A 17,716-nucleotide genomic window follows, 5' to 3' on the forward strand; every position below is an offset into this window, starting at 1 on the left:
TCAATGCGTTACCCCTTTTGACTAAAATTACAATACTTTCTGAAAGAATATAAAAAGGTCTCAACATTTTCGGCATTTTCAAATTCATTTTTAACCCTGTCATATTTCATATTTTATTTTCCCTTTTTTATTAACGAGTTTAAAGTATTAACTCAATACGAATTTTTTTAATCTACATTTTTTCACTATTACTCCGCTTGGGAGCTTAGGGCATCCACAAGTGTATTCCACCGGACCCTATTCTGCGCTGTTCTCTGTTCTGCCAAGTCCCCAGGTGATGTATTATTGTCTGCGAGTTCGCGTATTGTAGATCGGCGCCAGGTTAGCTTTGGGGCGTCCCACTCTTCTTCTTCCTTGGGGGTTCCGCTCCAGGGTTCCAATCCTAACTATGCCCATCTCCTTATTCAAACTGCGCAATTCTGGAAGGCTCCATTAGGGTCCTCACATTCCATTGTCCAATTCGTGTCCGTTGCGAAAAGCGGCGGGTCGTCATCGGGTTGGGGGTGTGTGAGTGTTTTTCTGATCTTGTGGTTGTTTCTGTAATCGTTATTGTTCAGTCGATCCGGTGATTAGCCGAGTGCAACCTATCTCAGAAGTGGGCTTGCCACCTAACGACATCTGGGAATGCCGGTTTTTCGGGTCTCATGCACATAATTATAAATAGCGAGAATCCAACGAGAGCTTTTCGCTACTTACATCATATGCGCGAGATCCGAAAAACTTGCAGGGCCATGCACTTGACACGAGTGGGGCTCGAACCCACGACCTCACGCTTAGCGAGCTAGTACACTAACCACTAGGCTATGAGGCCCCCATAATCTACATTAACCTACCTTAAAAAATAAATTAAAATAACATTTTTTGGAAAATTGTTTTAATAAAATACCCATCCAAAAATGATTTAAGCTTTTTAGCAATATGTAAACTAACTACATGTGATTGATTTCAATGATGTCTTGCAGTGAAAAGATTTCGGAAATCCAACAACAAAATGTCTGCACAAGGCCGAAAATAAAAAAGTCATAACAACAAAAATGTACGGAAAGTAAACAAATCGTGTCTAAAATGTCCAAGCTTCTTCATGGCAAAATAGATTTTTCTGAATTTCTTACGGTTCTTTGTAAAAATAGAATTGAAGTTGTGAGGTGTTCATTTACACAGCGCAGCTTGCGCGCATCGCGAATATTTCAAAACAAAACCGAACTTTGAAGTGGTCAGTTTATTTATTACGTATCCAAATTAAAAATATTTGAATGGATTTTAAAGTTTAAGGTATTTTTTAAAATTTGAGATATTATAAAACAACGTACTTGTTAAACTTTTCTTGTTATATTAATTTGAAATAATACATGTTTTTGACTATATTTTGAACGTCTTTTTTATGTTTAGCTAAAGTTTTAGTAGTGACCCCACAAAAATCCACAAATAAGTTGTATACCAATGTGTTCGCCTGGCTCTAAAGGTAATAAATGTGTAAAATTTGTTTGCAGAATTTCCAGATGTGCTTAAAATCGTTAAAATTCTAACACCTTCTTAACTTTTTCAGGGTCAGTTTAGAACTACAAAAATTTGTTTTCGCGTGTCTTTCTGTTTCTGTGTCCTTCGTCCTTTGAGTTTGTGTTTATTCATAGTTTTTTATTTATTAATAGCTTTTATTTTCTTTTGTTTTTATATGGAACAGCTGATAACGGGCAATTAGTGGACCGCTGCGGCTAGTTACACTGAGAGAATTAAATAGAAATAATTATGATATTTGATGCTGGAACTAGTCCCAACAGTATGATTTTCAATTAAAAGGCGAAAAAAATTGATTAAAGGTATAGAAGCGAACCTTATTAAAAACGGCTATATTGTTGACAAGAGTGAAGTGTCAAAGCGAATTGCATACGTTTGTGAAAGGATTGTAACGTTTTGGGTAAATTACAAACGGAAAAAATCGTCAATTCTCCAATATCAATCTGATTGAATAAAAGATGCGCCCAATCAACATAAAAAATATAACAAGAAAGGAAAGCTAACTTCGGGCGGAGCCGAAGTTTATATACCCTTGCAGTTGAGTCGCAGTCCGCTAGGTGGCGACACGCATCTTATATTATTAAATATATAGCGGATCGTATATAGTCGGCCGATCCTTATGAAATTAGGGCGAATTACCAGCGAATTATTTTGCCCAAAGAAACTCCACTCCCAAAGTAATTTGATTCAATCAATATGCATCAGCATGTTGCAATATACAAACCCACTAACCTTATAAAAACCCACTAACCTATTAGCAATAAGTACAAAACAATATCCAACCTAATAACCCAGCACTAGTAGACGGCGCCAGAATCAGAAATCAGCATGATGAGCGGGAAGAATGACCGACTGACCGAAGCAAGCAATAACCAGCTAGCTATGCCGAAATGCATGTACAAGCAGTACATGAAGAAACAATGTGAGTCAGCAGGCTCAGATATGGGTGACCCCGGCATTAACATTAGTTTTAGCACGTCCATAACATTGACCTTACTTAGATTTAATTATGTATAATTCTTATATCTAAAGATAGTTGCGAAATCAGAGTGAATCGTCTCGTTACTCAGTGTCTGAACTACGGCACTTAAAATCAACCTACTTCGAGTGATCCTGCGTAAAACGGTTCGCAAGTAGGACTCTCTGAAAGCTATCTACTTCGCGTGGCTCCAGTCTAAACGGACCACCAGCAAAACTTTCATCATCGAACCTACTTCGAGTGTTGTTCCCGTGAAACGGATCACAGGTAGACCCCGTGTTACCCAAACTACTTCGAGTGTTGCTCCCGTGAAACGGACCACAAGTAGACCCCGCGTTATCCAACCTACTTGGATGTCTTGATCCTTTTCTATAGGATCACAACCTGAACACAAGCCGTATCGCAATTTTAACTCATCGAGAAAAAAAAAAAAAGGATACATCGCAACCATGGGATCAGAATTAGACCCCGTAATCCTAATGCTCATTGATGAGCAAATTGAAAGCAACGTAGCCATCCAAAGGCTAATAAGAAACTTCAGTAAGAACTCCGCAGAGCGTAAACTAAAGGAAGGATACTTCGAGGAGAGACTCAGACAGCTCACTCACTCATGGACCCAGTTTAAAAAAAAATGATGCCAAGCTCCAGGAGCTAGCACTAAGTCCTGAGAATGAGTATTTCACAAATGCCAAGGCGCTAGAAGAGCTTGTGAAAAAATTTGAAGCAATATTTTCGGATGAAATCCCATCAGTGTCAGGCCCGTCACAAAGGCCCCGGAAAACAGGCAAAAATTTCTCTCAAGAAATATCTCACCTCAGTTGCGCTTAGCCGATCCTGAATTTACGCAGCACCAGAATGTATGTTGGCACCTAAGGTATTATAATTTTGGTCTAAACTGTGCAACGCAGTGAAGGAGATATCTCCGATCCTATAAAGTATATATATTTTTGATCAGGATCACCTCCTGAGTCGATATAAGCATGTCCTTCTGTTTGTCGGTTTCTACGCAAACTAGTCTCTCAGTTTAAAACCTATCCAGTTGAAACTTTGCACACATCCTTCTTTTTCTTGCAGGTAGTACATAAGTCGGAACGACCGGGATCGGTCGACTACTTTAACTTTGGTGTTTTCTAAGTTAGAGGGTTGGGACTTGGGACCAAAATATATTATGTACAAAATTTCATTAGGATCGGCAGACTGTATCCTATAGCTGGCATATACGATCGGAATTGGCATAACTTTGTTGTTTTTTAAGTTAGAAAGATGAGTTTTGGTACAGATTCTATTTTGGGCAAAATAATCCGATTTTCATAAGGATCGGCCGACTATATCCTATAGCTGCCATACAACTAAACAATCAATGAATGAAATGGCACACAAAACAATGGCACAATCAAACAATGAAATGGCACAGCTGCAAGGGTATATCAACTTTGGCTCCGCCCGAAGTTAGCTTTCCTTTCTTGTTTTACAGTATGTTTAGAATATTTTTGAGCAAAATTTAATTGCGATATCACCACATTACGAACCTGGTTTTTTACGAAGAGACGTGTGTAACTTGTTCCCCGATATTTTGTTTCAACTAACAAAAACTGTAGGGGAACCGAGCCAGTAAAACTGATAAAAACAGATTTGGGTGACTCTATGTACACGGTAGCAACTGGCCATAGCAGTTGGCCATTTATAGACAATTTTTTGCGTTAAACCCTTGGAAATATGGAGAACACTGGATAAGAGGACACCGTTGCAGTCTTGGTCGGGTGTCGGGTATTAAGCCAGTTTTTCTCCCAACTGGGAATTTTTGGCTACAAGGCTAAATCTTGCGAAGATGTTGAACAACGAAACCTCGATGCCCACAAGGATCACGACGCTGGGGTGAAACGCCATCTGAGCTATATAGAGAGTATCGAAAATCTCTAACATGGCTACGTGGATGCAGACGATTCAAAAATTCGAATGGGCACTAATATAGTGCCTTCGTAAATTGAATACAACTTTTCGAGCAATTGTTCTTAAAAAAATTAAGCACTACGCATTTCTCATACAAAATTTTAAAAAAGTTATTATAAAACAAGAAAGGAAAGCTAACTTCGGGCGGAGCCGAAGTTTATATACCCTTGCAGTTGAGTTGCAGTCCGCTAGGTGGCGCCTCGCATCTTTTATTATTAGATATAGAACGGATCGTATAGCTTTAAAACTAAGACTAGTTTGCGTAGAAACGGACAGACGGACATGCTCATACTCAGGAGGTGATCCTGATCAACAATATATATACTGTAACGAATTGTTTTTGCTATGTTTTGTTCGCAACAAATGCCGCGACTAGCTCACAGAGGTTGAGGGTACGTTCCACCGAATTTCGATTCGACGTGATTGCCCTAGCCCAGAAATAACACGGAATGCTTCGTTTCAATCAAATCCCCTTTATTGTCTTTACTTTACAAAGAATAAGAGAATCTCACCGGCTGTTTGGCTCAGCCGACCGACCGCTCGCCCTCCCGTCGATCCCCGATCCCCGCTCCGGGTTGGTGCCAATACACACGCCCTCCCAAAGCTTGCGCCCGGCAGGTCGTGTGGTCTTGGTGCCTGGCACCGAAACAGCTCTCGGTTCCCTTCGTTCGGACTCACGGACTCTGGTTGCGGGGCCTGTGTTGTTGCTGCCGTCTTCTGCGCTGGTTTTCTGCTGCCGCTGCTCGTCCGTCGCCGCCGCTCACTCGTCGTCGCTGCTCCTCTGACGCTGATGCTCCCCCGTCGATGCTGCTGCTTCCTCGTTGTCGCCGTCGCTCCCTCGTCGTCGCCTTTGTTGTTGCTGCTCCTCCTTTATGGGTGCCGTGGACCTTCGAAATCTTTGGCTCGCTGCACTTGCCCTTTCGCCGTGGCCGGCACCTAATCCGTGTTAACAGGCCGAGTGGCTTACCAGGATATGCTCCTCGCTGCTTAGCGGCCGGATCAGGGCACGAAGAGCCTACCTACCGCACAGGACACGCCCCCGGTCGCGTTCGCCACTCGCCTCCAAACACCTGCGTGCCTACGCCCCGCAGGATCTATGGTAGGCCAGAGGTTTTGGCGTCGCGTCTCCTTTGACTCCAGGTGATACGCTGTGCATACGCTCCAGCGCCTGGATCAGGATTCTTTTGACTTTGCCGAGGTGTCCCTGCGTGGTTTTACTGTTGGGCTTGAGTTCCCGAGCTGGCTATCCCTCGCGTTACAGGATCACACCTGGATCGAACGGTCAGGAGCAGGCAAGGCGTACGCCAGGCTGATCCGTCGTTGCCGCTACTACACCAGGATACCTGTTGTGTCCGGGAATAACTCCACCCGACTCGTTTACCCTTGGGCCTCAGTTTGCCGCGGATCCTTGATCCTTTCCCCTTACTCCTTGCTGGTTTCGGGGGGGTCCTTCAGCCTGTACTCCTAATTCCTCTAAGGAAACTTTCCCGCTTGAATGTCAGACTTACCCACGGGGGTCTTTCACTCAACTCTTCCAGCTTCCCTAGAAGACTCGGTCCTGATTTGCTCCAGGGGCCCTCCTTATATAGTGCCAGAGGCGCCCGTTATTCCTTGCAAATCTACTTCCTGCCGTTAATCCTAGGCTCATTTACTTTCTCCGTTAGCTTTCTCCAATCCCGCCGTCTTTCTATCGGCGGGCTTTCTTTGCCCGATTGCCCTGCTTGGGCCTCCGATCTGCATTGTTTTTGTGCCGGTCATCGGACTTCGTCCAGATACCGCGCGATCCCCCCCTCTGGGCATTCCAAATGCATTTCTGTGTTTTGTGCATTTTGTAAACACAGCTGCGCAGTCGCCGGCCGCTTCGTATCCCGCCGTCCCCGCTGTTTCCTATGACCTTCGAGAGCGGCCGCGGAGGCCCGGCCGGGACTGTTACGTTCCACGGTTATTCCTCCTCCTCCTTCTTTCGTTCGCGACGCCGTGCGAATTCCTCTTGCCCCCGCATGCCCCGCATAGATACACTTCGCTCCTCACCAAGGGGAAGTATTCTGTCCGACTCGCAGATACTTAAATTGGTACCGGGCTAGTTGCTATGTATTTGCTATAGCTTCTATTCCGGGGCGTTGGCAGGCGTACCATCCGTGCCCATGCACTATATGCCTACTCGTAGGTATATTCGAGTGCCGTGGTTGTAATCCCTTCAGTGTGGAACACGCCACGTTAAACAAGATCGGAGAGATCCGAGACATACACCTGCCCCCGCATGCCGTCTGTGCTCGACGCATTTCTCCCTTTCCGTTTTTCTAAACACAGCAGCGCTGTCCCATCCGACGCTGCAGTGCTGACTTGCTTGTTCCCCCCCGCTGCTGGCCCTCTTGCCACCTGTCTCGGTGTGTGGGAGATCTAATCTCCTCACAATACTTTATGGGGTCGGAGATGTCTCCTTCACTGCGTTGCACACTTTTGACCAAAATTATAATACCCTCTGCAAGGGAATAAAAATTGTTTCACTATTCGAGAGGAACAGTTTCTCTAATTTACAATAGCACTTTATGAGTGTCCACTCGTATTTTCGAATTAACGATAAACCGAAAAACATACTTAGTTTTTTCCTTCAATGGATGGTTGCCCCAGGATGGATCGTGTTGTAGAAACAATGTTTCCCTGACAAATGATCTCACCTAAGCTTAAGAGAATTTCTTTTGCTTTTCTTTTATATAAGTAAACTATTAAAAGAGTTAATAGGTAATATACCAAATATAATCTACATACCTCTGGATTAAATGATGGACGAAAGTGTTTATGCAGTTCAATAATGATGCGAAGACTCACTAGAACATTTTCTTCATTATCCGTTTTTAATAATTTAAGCATCATGGTTATAATTGATTTGACATGTTGTCTTAAGCTTTCTGTTATTGGCAATCTATGAATCATCTCCAAAATAAGCTTGCGAATCTGAAACACAATACATGTAATATTTAAATGAATCACATTTAATGTAATGTGAATACACTAATGGTTTAACTGTTTATTAATATAAAATATGGTTTTATTGATGTTAAATATGAATTTATTAGTGTAAAACAAGAAAAGAAAGCTAACTTCGGACGGAGCCGAAGCTGATATACCCTTGCAGTTAAGGTTGTTCCACTTCCGATAGTTCAGTTATGTGGCAGCTATAGGATATATTCGACCGATCCTTATGAAATTTGCCAAATCGGAGTTCTTTGTCTCATCTTTATAACCTAAAAAACACCAAAGTTATACCATGCCGATCGTTCTATGACAGCTATAGGATGTAGTCGGCCGATCCTTATGAAATTTTGTAGATAAGATATTTTGGCAATATATAACATGAGTGGAAATTCCGATCCCTCGAACGAGATATTTTGGCAATATATAACATGAGTGGAAATTCCGATCCCTCGAACTTAAACAACCCCAAAGTTATGGCATTTCCGATCAATCAGTTATATGGCAGCTATATGATATAGTCGACCGATCCCGGCCGTTCCGACTTATATACTGCCCGCGAAGAAAAGAAGAATGTGTGCAAAGTTTCAACTCGATATCTTAAAAACTGAGCAAGTCTCTCAGAAACAGACAGACGGACATGCTCATATCGACTCAGGAGGTGATCCTAATCAAAAATATATATATACTTTACTTTATATATATAAGGGTTGGAGACCCTATAAACTTTGACAGTTTTGACCAAAATTATAATACCCTATACAAGGGTATTTAAAATAACACTACTTTCGATATCTTAAGGATGCAAGCAGAAAAGGTCACTATTTTCCGACTTAAAGCAAGTGTTTTACAAATTCGTCTAAGATGATAAGAAACGCTATTACCTATAACAAAAGTAAAGAAACACGCTGTAGAAAGCGTTCTCTGACCCCTCTAGACGTTAAACGGTTGGTTCACCATAGCAAAAAAGAACACTTCAAGTCTGCTACAAACCTGAAAAAGGACCAGAATATTGCTGCAACGGATCAAACAGTGCGCACATATCTCAGACAATAAATCTGAAAGCCTGCAGCCTAAGAAAATACCCACTTTTAAATGCCAGACATATTGCTAAACGTATCAAGTTTGCAAAGGAGCATAAAAATTGTTTTTGTTTATGATATCTATACCTGCCATATAAATGAACGATCGCAAATGGCACACCTTGCTATTTTTAAAGACGCTTGGGGCTGTTTCAAACATTTTTATACCCTTGCAAAGGGTATTATAATTTTGGTCAAAAGTGTGCAACGCAGTGAAGGAGACATCTCCGACCCTATAAAGTATATATATTCTTGACCAGGATCACCTCCTGAGTCGATATAAGCATTTCCGACTCTCCGTCTGTCTGTTCCTACGCAAACTAGTCTCTCAGTTTTAGAGCTATCGAGTGCACCCATCCTTCTTTTCTTCGCAGGCAGTATATAAGTCGGAACGGCCGGGATCGGTCGACGTTATCCTATAGCTGCCATATAACTGATTGATCGGAAATGCCTAACCTTCGGTGTTGTTTATGCTAGAGGGTTGGGATTTTCCACATGTGGTATATTTGGTCAAAATATCTTATGTACAAAATTTTATAAGGATCGCCCGACTATATCCTATAGCTATCATAGAACGATCGGAATTGGCATAACTTTGGTGTTTTTTAAATTAGAAAGATGGGACTTGGTACAGATTCCATCAAAATAATCTGATTTGCCAAATTTCGTAAGGATCGGCCGACTATATTCTATAGCTGCCATGTAACGGAACGATCGGAATTTTCATAACTTTGGTGTTTTTTAAGCTAGAATGATGGGACTTTCTAATGATTCTATGTTGGGCAATCCTATTTGTTCTGCCAAATTTCCGCCATATAACTGAACGATTGGAAATGGCACAACCTTAACTGCAAGGGTATATCAACTTTGGCTTCGCCCGAAGTTAGCTTTCCTCTATTGTTTTTTATTTAAAAAAAAAGCCAATGTATCCACTTTTGCACGTGTGCTTTTTCGTCGTTGTTCCCAAATATTAGTACTTTGTGCAAAGACCTTTAGCTTTAATGACACTTTTAATGCGCCTAGGCATACTTTCGACCAAATTCTGCAAATTTCCTTTAAATATTTTTCCATCCTGATTCTATGGTGACCCACAGTTCTCCAGAGCCCTTATCGTACTTTGCCATTCGTTTTTTTTATTAGCAAAATTTTTTACGATTTTAGCCGTGTGCTAGGGGTTTATCATGAAAAATGATTTCTTCAATGGGGTAAGCAAATTTGTCATCAAAGTCTGCAAGCTGAAGGAGCTTTGCATTGGCCAGTTACTGCACTCCGAAAAAAATATCGCAAGAAATTCGCAGCTTCTTTTTAACCCCGGAAGAGGGTTTTTCAGGCGACACGTATGGCCGAGCTTCTAAATGCTATATTGTACATCTGTATAATCATCGTATCATGCTCGCTTGAATTATAACGGCCAAACTATCGAAAAATTTAGGATATAGTCGGCCGATCCTTATGAGATTTGGCAAATCAAATTATTTTGTCCAAAATAGAATCTGTACCAAGTCCCATCTTTCTAACTTAAAAAACACCAAAGTTATGCCAATTCCGATCGTTCTATGACAGCTATAGGATATAGTCGGCCGATCCTTATGAAATTTTGTACATAAGATATTTTGGTCCCAAGTCCCAACCCTCTAACTTAAAAAACACCAAAGTTATGTCATTTCCGATCAATCAGTTATATGGAAGCTATAGGATATAGTCGGCCGATCCCGGCCGTTCCGACTTATGTACTACCTGCAAGAAAAAGAAGGATGAGTGCAAAGTTTCAACTCGAAAGCTCTAAAACTGAGAGGCTTAAACTGTACTTTATAGGGTCGGAGATGTCTCCTTCACTGCGTTGCACACTTTTGACCAAAATTATAAATTATATCTGCAAGGGTATAAAAAAGCTTCTTGACGAGGTAATATAACGGTGGCGATCCAGCATGCCATGCCCAAAATATTTGGTATCAAATGAGGTCACGTAAAAATGCAATATTTATATTAAACATATTACATATTCTTATTCGGCATATGGAAAAATAAAAATAAACCTTATATAAACGTGTCGGGTAAGAATATTTTTTTATTAACGTCCTGACACCGTTTGGTAGCCAGTCACTGAGCCAGGTTAATGACAAACAAATGTTGAACTTTCATTTATTCAGATGTTTGGCTGATGCTTTCACTCACCAACACGCATGGGTATTGGAGTCAGTCCAAGCTCTTGTTTTTTGGTATGCCTGTCGTTTCCCCTTGTTACAAATCCTGTAATTTAGGGCCACTTTGGATGCTATCTTTCCCATTTTTGGATAATAATAGTCAAGTAAAACCTGCTTAAAATTTTTCTGGGTAGCTCTGTGAGCTCATGCCTCCTAATAATATCCGTCACCCAATATCTGCAGTACCAAAACTTGGTAGCGGGAAAAGCCTAACCAATTTATATTGAATATAGGCCAGAGTCGGCAGCTCGTAGTGTATTGCATTTACCACGTTAGGAGTTACAACATTCTTTCTCGTTAGGAGTTACAACATATCAAACTCTCCCTACTGCTAAACGTAATAACTTATTACTAATAAGGTGCCGTGTTTTTGACCTGAACTGTTTAAATGTCCTGCGATTTGGGGTGACTGCTTCCTTTAGAACTATTTGATTATAAAATCAGTTGACAGGTTTTCCACTAGCTTCGATAACATAAGTTATCGACTCTTCGCTGCGTATCATCGAGGCATCCGATTCTTGTACGTAATTTTCCGGCGTATATAGAACTTTGTCGCCGCCATCGTTGATACGCACTTTTCAACGAACTCTTAGAGTTCGGGTTTTTATCGAAGACTTTAAATGTGAGCCGCTCTCATTTTTGGCGTAGTTTACTTCCCTGTCCTTTAGCGTTCTCGAAATCATGGTTATTGGTCTTTTGCGGTAAAACCGTACCTATACCCGTAGTAGAAGCGTCCGTTGTCAGGTCAAAAGGCACGAAAAGTCTGGGTAGTGTAGAATTACATCTACAAGAAAACTCCTGAGTGTGCTAAACGCATTGATTCGGCACACTGTAAGAGTTAGCGAGCCCTAAGAAAGGTCTTAGTTCCTAGTTCACTTACCGGCCGTTACTGGGTTTTTTTTATTATACCCTTGCAGAGGGAATTATAATTTTGGTCAAAAGTGTGCAACGCAGTGAAGGAGACACCTCCGACCCTATAAAGTATATATATTCTTGATCAGGATCACCTCCTGAGTCGATATGAGCATGTCCGTCTGTCCGTTTCTACGCAAACTAGTCTCTCAGTTTTAAAGCTATCGAGTTGAAACATTGCACACACCCTTCTTTCTTTTGCAGGCAGTATATAAGTCGGAACGGCCGGGATCGGTCAACTATATCCTATAGCTGCCATATAACTGATTGATCGGAAATGCCATAACTTCGTTGTTTTTCAAGTTATCAACTGCAAGGGTATATCAACGTCGGTTCCGCCTGAAGTTAGCTTTCCTTTCTTGTTTTTTAATGCAATATGTCTTGGGAGACAACAAAGCCAAGAAACTCAAACCTTTCCATTAAAAAATTGATACTTTTCCCTTGACACCCTCATGTTCGTATCGTGCAATCTTCTTAGAACTTCACCCACATGAGAAACTTTTTCGTAAGTCAATGACTGTGATTTTTGAGGAAGAATTCTGTCATTTCTAGTTTTACCGTATAACGCCATTAGCAATCCACATTGTTATTCGAACATTTGGCATCGAATGTTTGTCGTGGGTTGTGTTGCATCACTTTGTAAAATCGCAGTAGGTTTCTCAACGATGGCGTATAAAATTCCAGCCGTGTTTGGAAGACCCAATGAAGATGGGGCTGTACCTTATGATGAGTATTCGCCAGCGTATATGATCCATAATAGTTTTAATCCAGTACACCTACTCCGTTGCATGGAAAGCATACCATGACGCTGCGTCCTCCATGCTTTATAGTATTTGTGGTGTACTGGGGCTTGCAATATGCCTGGCATTTAAAAGTGGACTTTTTCTTGGTCTGCAGGCTTTCAGATTATGTTTTCTGAGATATATATGCCCACTGTTTGATCCGTTGCAGCAATATTCAGGTCCTTCTGTAGTGGGCTTGAAAGGTTCCCTTTTTTTATGGCGAACCAACCTTTTGACATAGAGAGGTCAGGGAACGCTTTCTACCGCGTGTTTCTTTACTTTTTTTTTATAGGTAATAGCGTTTCTTATCAACTTATTTGAACATCCAACAAGTCGACCCACTTATGGAAAGGATTTTCCATCCCTATAAACTTTTTGATGAGATCACTCATTTGAATGATTTTTATACCCTTGCAGAGGGTATTATAATTTTGGTCAAAAGTGTGCAACGCAGTGAAGGAGACATCTCCGACCCTATAAAGTATATATATTCTTGATCAGGATCACCTCCTGAGTCGATATGAGCATGTCCGTCTGTCCGTCTGTCCGTTTCTACGCAAACTAGTCTCTCAGTTTTAAAGCTATCGAGTTGAAACTTTGCACACACCCTTCTTTCCTTTGCAGGCAGTATATAAGTCGGAACGGCCGGGATCGGTCGACTATATCCTATAGCTGCCATATAACTGATTGATCGGAAATGCCATAACTTTGGTGTTTTTTAAGTTAGGTTGGGACTTTCCGAACATGTTATTTTTGACCAAAATATCTTGTGTGCAAAATTTCATAAGGATCGGCCGACTATATCCTATAGCTGTCATAGAACGATCGAAATTGGCATAACTTTGGTGTTTTTTAAGTTAGAAAGATGGGATTTGGTACAGATTACTCTTTTGGCAAAATAATTCGATATGCCAAATTTCATAAGGATCGGCCAACTATATACGATCCGCTACATATCTAATAATATAAGATGCGTGGCGCCACCTAGCGGACTGCGACTGAACTGCAAGGGTATATAAACTTCGGCTCCGCTCGAAGTTAGCTTTCCTTTCTTGTTTTTATTGAAGTTATCAAATTGAAGACAAATTTGTAAAACACGTGCTTTAAGTCGGAAAATAGTAAGCATTCTTAAGATATCGAAAGTAGTGCTATTTTTTCTGTACTTTTGCGGTCTTTTTTAGTAAAATATTAAAAAAAATATATATTAAAACAGGAATTTGAGTAACTATAACGCTATTTTTGTTTAGTAAGAATATCATCATACTACATAAAAAAATTTGTTTAAATAAAATAACAACACCAATAACGTTTTATTTTAATAAAAATAGAAATGTAATGTAGTGTTGCTATTATTTTTTTTCGCAACTGTATATATATAAATTGCATGTCTTTTAAATTACCTTATATGTGTAAATAAGTTTCGTGCCGGGCCCGGGCCTTGGTAAACAAGTATAGTGTTAGACCTGGCCGGGCCTAAAAAAGAGTTCGTGTTCGAACGCCCACGCATACTTCTTCGCGCATATTTTAAACCAAATTTTTTTTTTATTTTTTCGAAAAAAAATAATGAATTTAAACTCAAATCTAATTAATTGGTTAATTCTATTAAGACAAAGTGGAAAAATTCTTCATGATTCGATACGAAAAAGTTTGAGCAAAGTTATCTTTTTTGGATTAGGAGGAGGTATACTAAACAATATAAATAAAATAAATTTACACTTAATTTCCCTTTTACATATGTACATTTGCACGAATACAATATATCTACGAAGTATAAGATATATCGATTCAAACCTGTTACGCTTCATACTAGCTTGGGTAGTCCTCGCTTGCTTAGCAACCCTGTTGTAGTGAGCCCGCCATGGAACCCTTTTCTTTGTATGAGATAGCTGTTCTGTCTTTTTATAGTAACCTGAATATCTCGTTGCACATTTTCGACCAAAATCACAGCGGTCAAAATGTGTTCTCAAAATGATCATAAACTATCGCACTGGGGGAGGGAGGGGTCGAAGCCCATGGTCACGTGATATTATCCTCCTTTCACAAAATAACTTTTCACGTGTTTAATAGGGGGTTTTGTTCTTATCATGCGTTATCATTGTCGGGGGGGGAGGGAGGTGAATAAACCAGAAATAAGTATCACGTAATACTTGAACGGCCCGTCAGACGAAACCAAAATAAACCGCATTCAGTTAGATAGTAAGGAATATTACACAGTGTAACAGTGATTTTGAACTTTTGAAGTGACATAGTAGGAATTGTTCATTGGGTCGAGTATATCACAAAACAATTTTTGAAATATTTGAAAAAAAAATATATCTTTGATTTTGTTAAACAAAAAGGACCAAATTTTTACACCTGAAACTGAAGTTTTTGACTTTTATTCGTGTTTTTCGGATTTTGACGTCAGTTTTTCGGTACAACTTAGAAAAATTCGGTCATTCATGCCACATATCAATGTTGTCTCATCAATTCTGAATAAAACGAGACAAATTTCATGAAAAAATAATTAAAATTGGTGAAGTTATAACGCTTTTTCCAAAAAAAGTCAATTCAACCTTGCGTGCGCTCCGGAGTACCTGTGTGTATGAGATAACAATGATATGTGGCAAAAAATAACAGAATTTTTGTAAGTTGTACCGAAAAACTGGCATCAAAATCCGAAAAACACAAACAAAAGTCGAAAACTGCAGTTTCAGGTGTAAAACTTTTGTTCTTTTTGTTTAACAAAATCGAAGATATATTTTTTTTCAAAAGCTACATTTCACTATTAAAAAACACCAAAAATACCACGAACAAAAAATCATATTGGAACGAAGTTTCTTATGGCGCGGTATGAGTTTGGCGGAGGAGGGCAAGCCGAGAAAAACAGTAACGTAACGTTAAACGGCTCTCCGTTTTCTTCTCCTTCGTGGAGTGAGAGGATATAACCATTTCTCCTTACTATCCTTTCTCCTTTCCCTCTGTCTCTTATTTGAAGAAATGCGACAGATGATTTGGAAGTTGTAATTCATATCTTCAGTTTTCTTTGTCAATCTAATTTTTTTCAATATTCAATTGTCAATCTAAATTTTTCCAATATTCAGTTTTCAATATGCCAGTTTTCAATTTTTAAATTTTTTCAATATATGTAGAAGCCGATATTTTCTTTCTGCTAAGAATTTAACATAAAAATTTAACCCTAAATATCATTGTAAAAAAGATCACACGTCAATACATCACAAAAAATAATTTTTTTTTTAAATATCAGAAAGCTAAAATATCACACGTCGAATTATCTCTTATTTGAAAAAACGCGACAGATGATTTTAAAACTTTAATTCATATCTTTGGTTATCATTAGCTTTATATACCTAGAATAGGTCTGTGAAGTTGGCACCCCAAATTTCGAATTTCAAGAAAATAATAACTGACCATTATTGACCATCGTTTGACCACTATTGACCACAAATATTTTCGTTTTACCACCTTCCGAAAAAAAATTAGAGCAAAAAAACTTTCCGGGGGCCAACTTCACACTAGCCCCCGGGCATCAGAAAACATCTTTTGACATTAAATTTTAACGCATAGACCAGTTTAAACGATTGACCATCCCATAAAATCGATTGACCAACCCATAAAATCACTTGACCACCAAAAAAAAATTTTTTTTTTTAATTCCTCAAGGTCATGTGTCGGGGGCAAGCAACCAACGTCAGAATATGAAAAAAACATGTCATTTGAAAGCATTTTTGCAGAAATTGGAATTATGATAATTGACCATCTCTCAAAAATGAATGATCAATACATTTGAGAAAAATCTTCGTTTTACCACTTCGCAAAAAGAAGATATAGCCAAAAAAACTTCCCTGGGGCCAACTTCATACTACCCCCATCATATGTAGAAACATGTATAAAAAACGTATTTTTGCGAATTTCGCAATTCTAATGGTTGACCATTTCTAAACATCGTATCAACATTATCCTTAACAAAAATCATCGTTTTACCACTTCTCAAAAAGAAGATATAGCCAAAAAAACTTCCCTGGGGCCAACTTCATACTAGCCTCATCATATGTAGAAACATGTATAAAAAACGTATTTTTGCGAATTTCGCAATTCTAATGGTTGACCATTTCTAAACATCGTATCAACATTATCCTTAACAAAAATCATCGTTTTACCACTTCTCAAAAAGAAGATATAGCCAAAAAAACTTCCCTGGGGCCAACTTCATACTAGCCTCATCATATGTAGAAACATGTATAAAAAACGTATTTTTGCGAATTTCGCAATTCTAATGGTTGACCATTTCTAAACATCGTATCAACATTATCCTTAACAAAAATCATCGTTTTACCACTTCGCAAAAAGAAGATATAGCCAAAAAACTTCCCTGGGGCCAACTTCATACTACCCCCATCATATGTAGAAATACGTATAAAAAACGTATTTTTGCGAATTTCGCAATTCTAATGGTTGACCATTTCTAAACATCGTATCAACATTATCCTTAACAAAAATCATCGTTTTACCACTTCCAAAATTATAGTTTTTATTGAATCATTTTTTAAAATCTTGGGTACATCAAAATTTAAACTTTTACGAAATGTGTTTTCTTGGAAAAGTTTACGTTTTTTATACATGTTTCTACATATGATGGGGGTAGTATGAAGTTGGCCCCAGGGAAGTTTTTTTGGCTATATCTTCTTTTTGCGAAGTGGTAAAACGAAGATTTTTCTCAAATGTATTGATCATTCATTTTTGAGAGATGGTCAATTATCATAATTCCAATTTCTGCAAAAATGCTTTCAAATGACATGTTTTTTTCATATTCTGACGTTGGTTGCTTGCCCCCGACACATGACCTTGAGGAATTAAAAAAAAAAATTTTTTTTTGGTGGTCAAGTGATTTTATGGGTTGGTCAATCGATTTTATGGGATGGTCAATCGTTTAAACTGGTCTATGCGTTAAAATTTAATGTCAAAAGATGTTTTCTGATGCCCGGGGGCTAGTGTGAAGTTGGCCCCCGGAAAGTTTTTTTGCTCTAATTTTTTTTCGGAAGGTGGTAAAACGAAAATATTTGTGGTCAATAGTGGTCAAACGATGGTCAATAATGGTCAGTTATTATTTTCTTGAAATTCGAAATTTGGGGTGCCAACTTCACAGACCTACCTAGAATAAATAGGTAAAAGTAAAATCATTTTTGTATAAATGTTGTAAATCGTTTTTCGCCTTCATTCACTTCTTCATTCAGTTTCTCCTTCATTGACCTCCATCTCGTCATGCCTGCTAAAAGTAAACATGCCAAAAGAACTTCGTTCCTCACGCGTGTCCCTAGA

At 39.3% G+C, this 17,716-nt stretch overlaps 1 protein-coding gene across 6 annotated transcripts in view; it reads right to left on the bottom strand.

Moving 5' to 3' along the window:
• Nucleotides 1-17,716, bottom strand: part of LOC26514407 (transcription-associated protein 1) — a 185,419-nt gene that overhangs the window by 166,533 nt on the left and 1,170 nt on the right. For all 6 annotated transcript variants that reach the window (XM_044715309.1, XM_032455637.2, XM_032455638.2 and 3 more), the window contains exon 2: nucleotides 7,214-7,399. In XM_044715309.1, the coding sequence (XP_044571244.1) occupies nucleotides 7,214-7,399 (186 nt within the window). The remainder of the gene's footprint in view (nucleotides 1-7,213; nucleotides 7,400-17,716) is intronic.

Source organism: Drosophila ananassae, chromosome 3L, assembly GCF_017639315.1.
Source record: "Drosophila ananassae strain 14024-0371.13 chromosome 3L, ASM1763931v2, whole genome shotgun sequence".
Classification (NCBI taxonomy): Eukaryota; Metazoa; Arthropoda; class Insecta; order Diptera; family Drosophilidae; genus Drosophila; species Drosophila ananassae.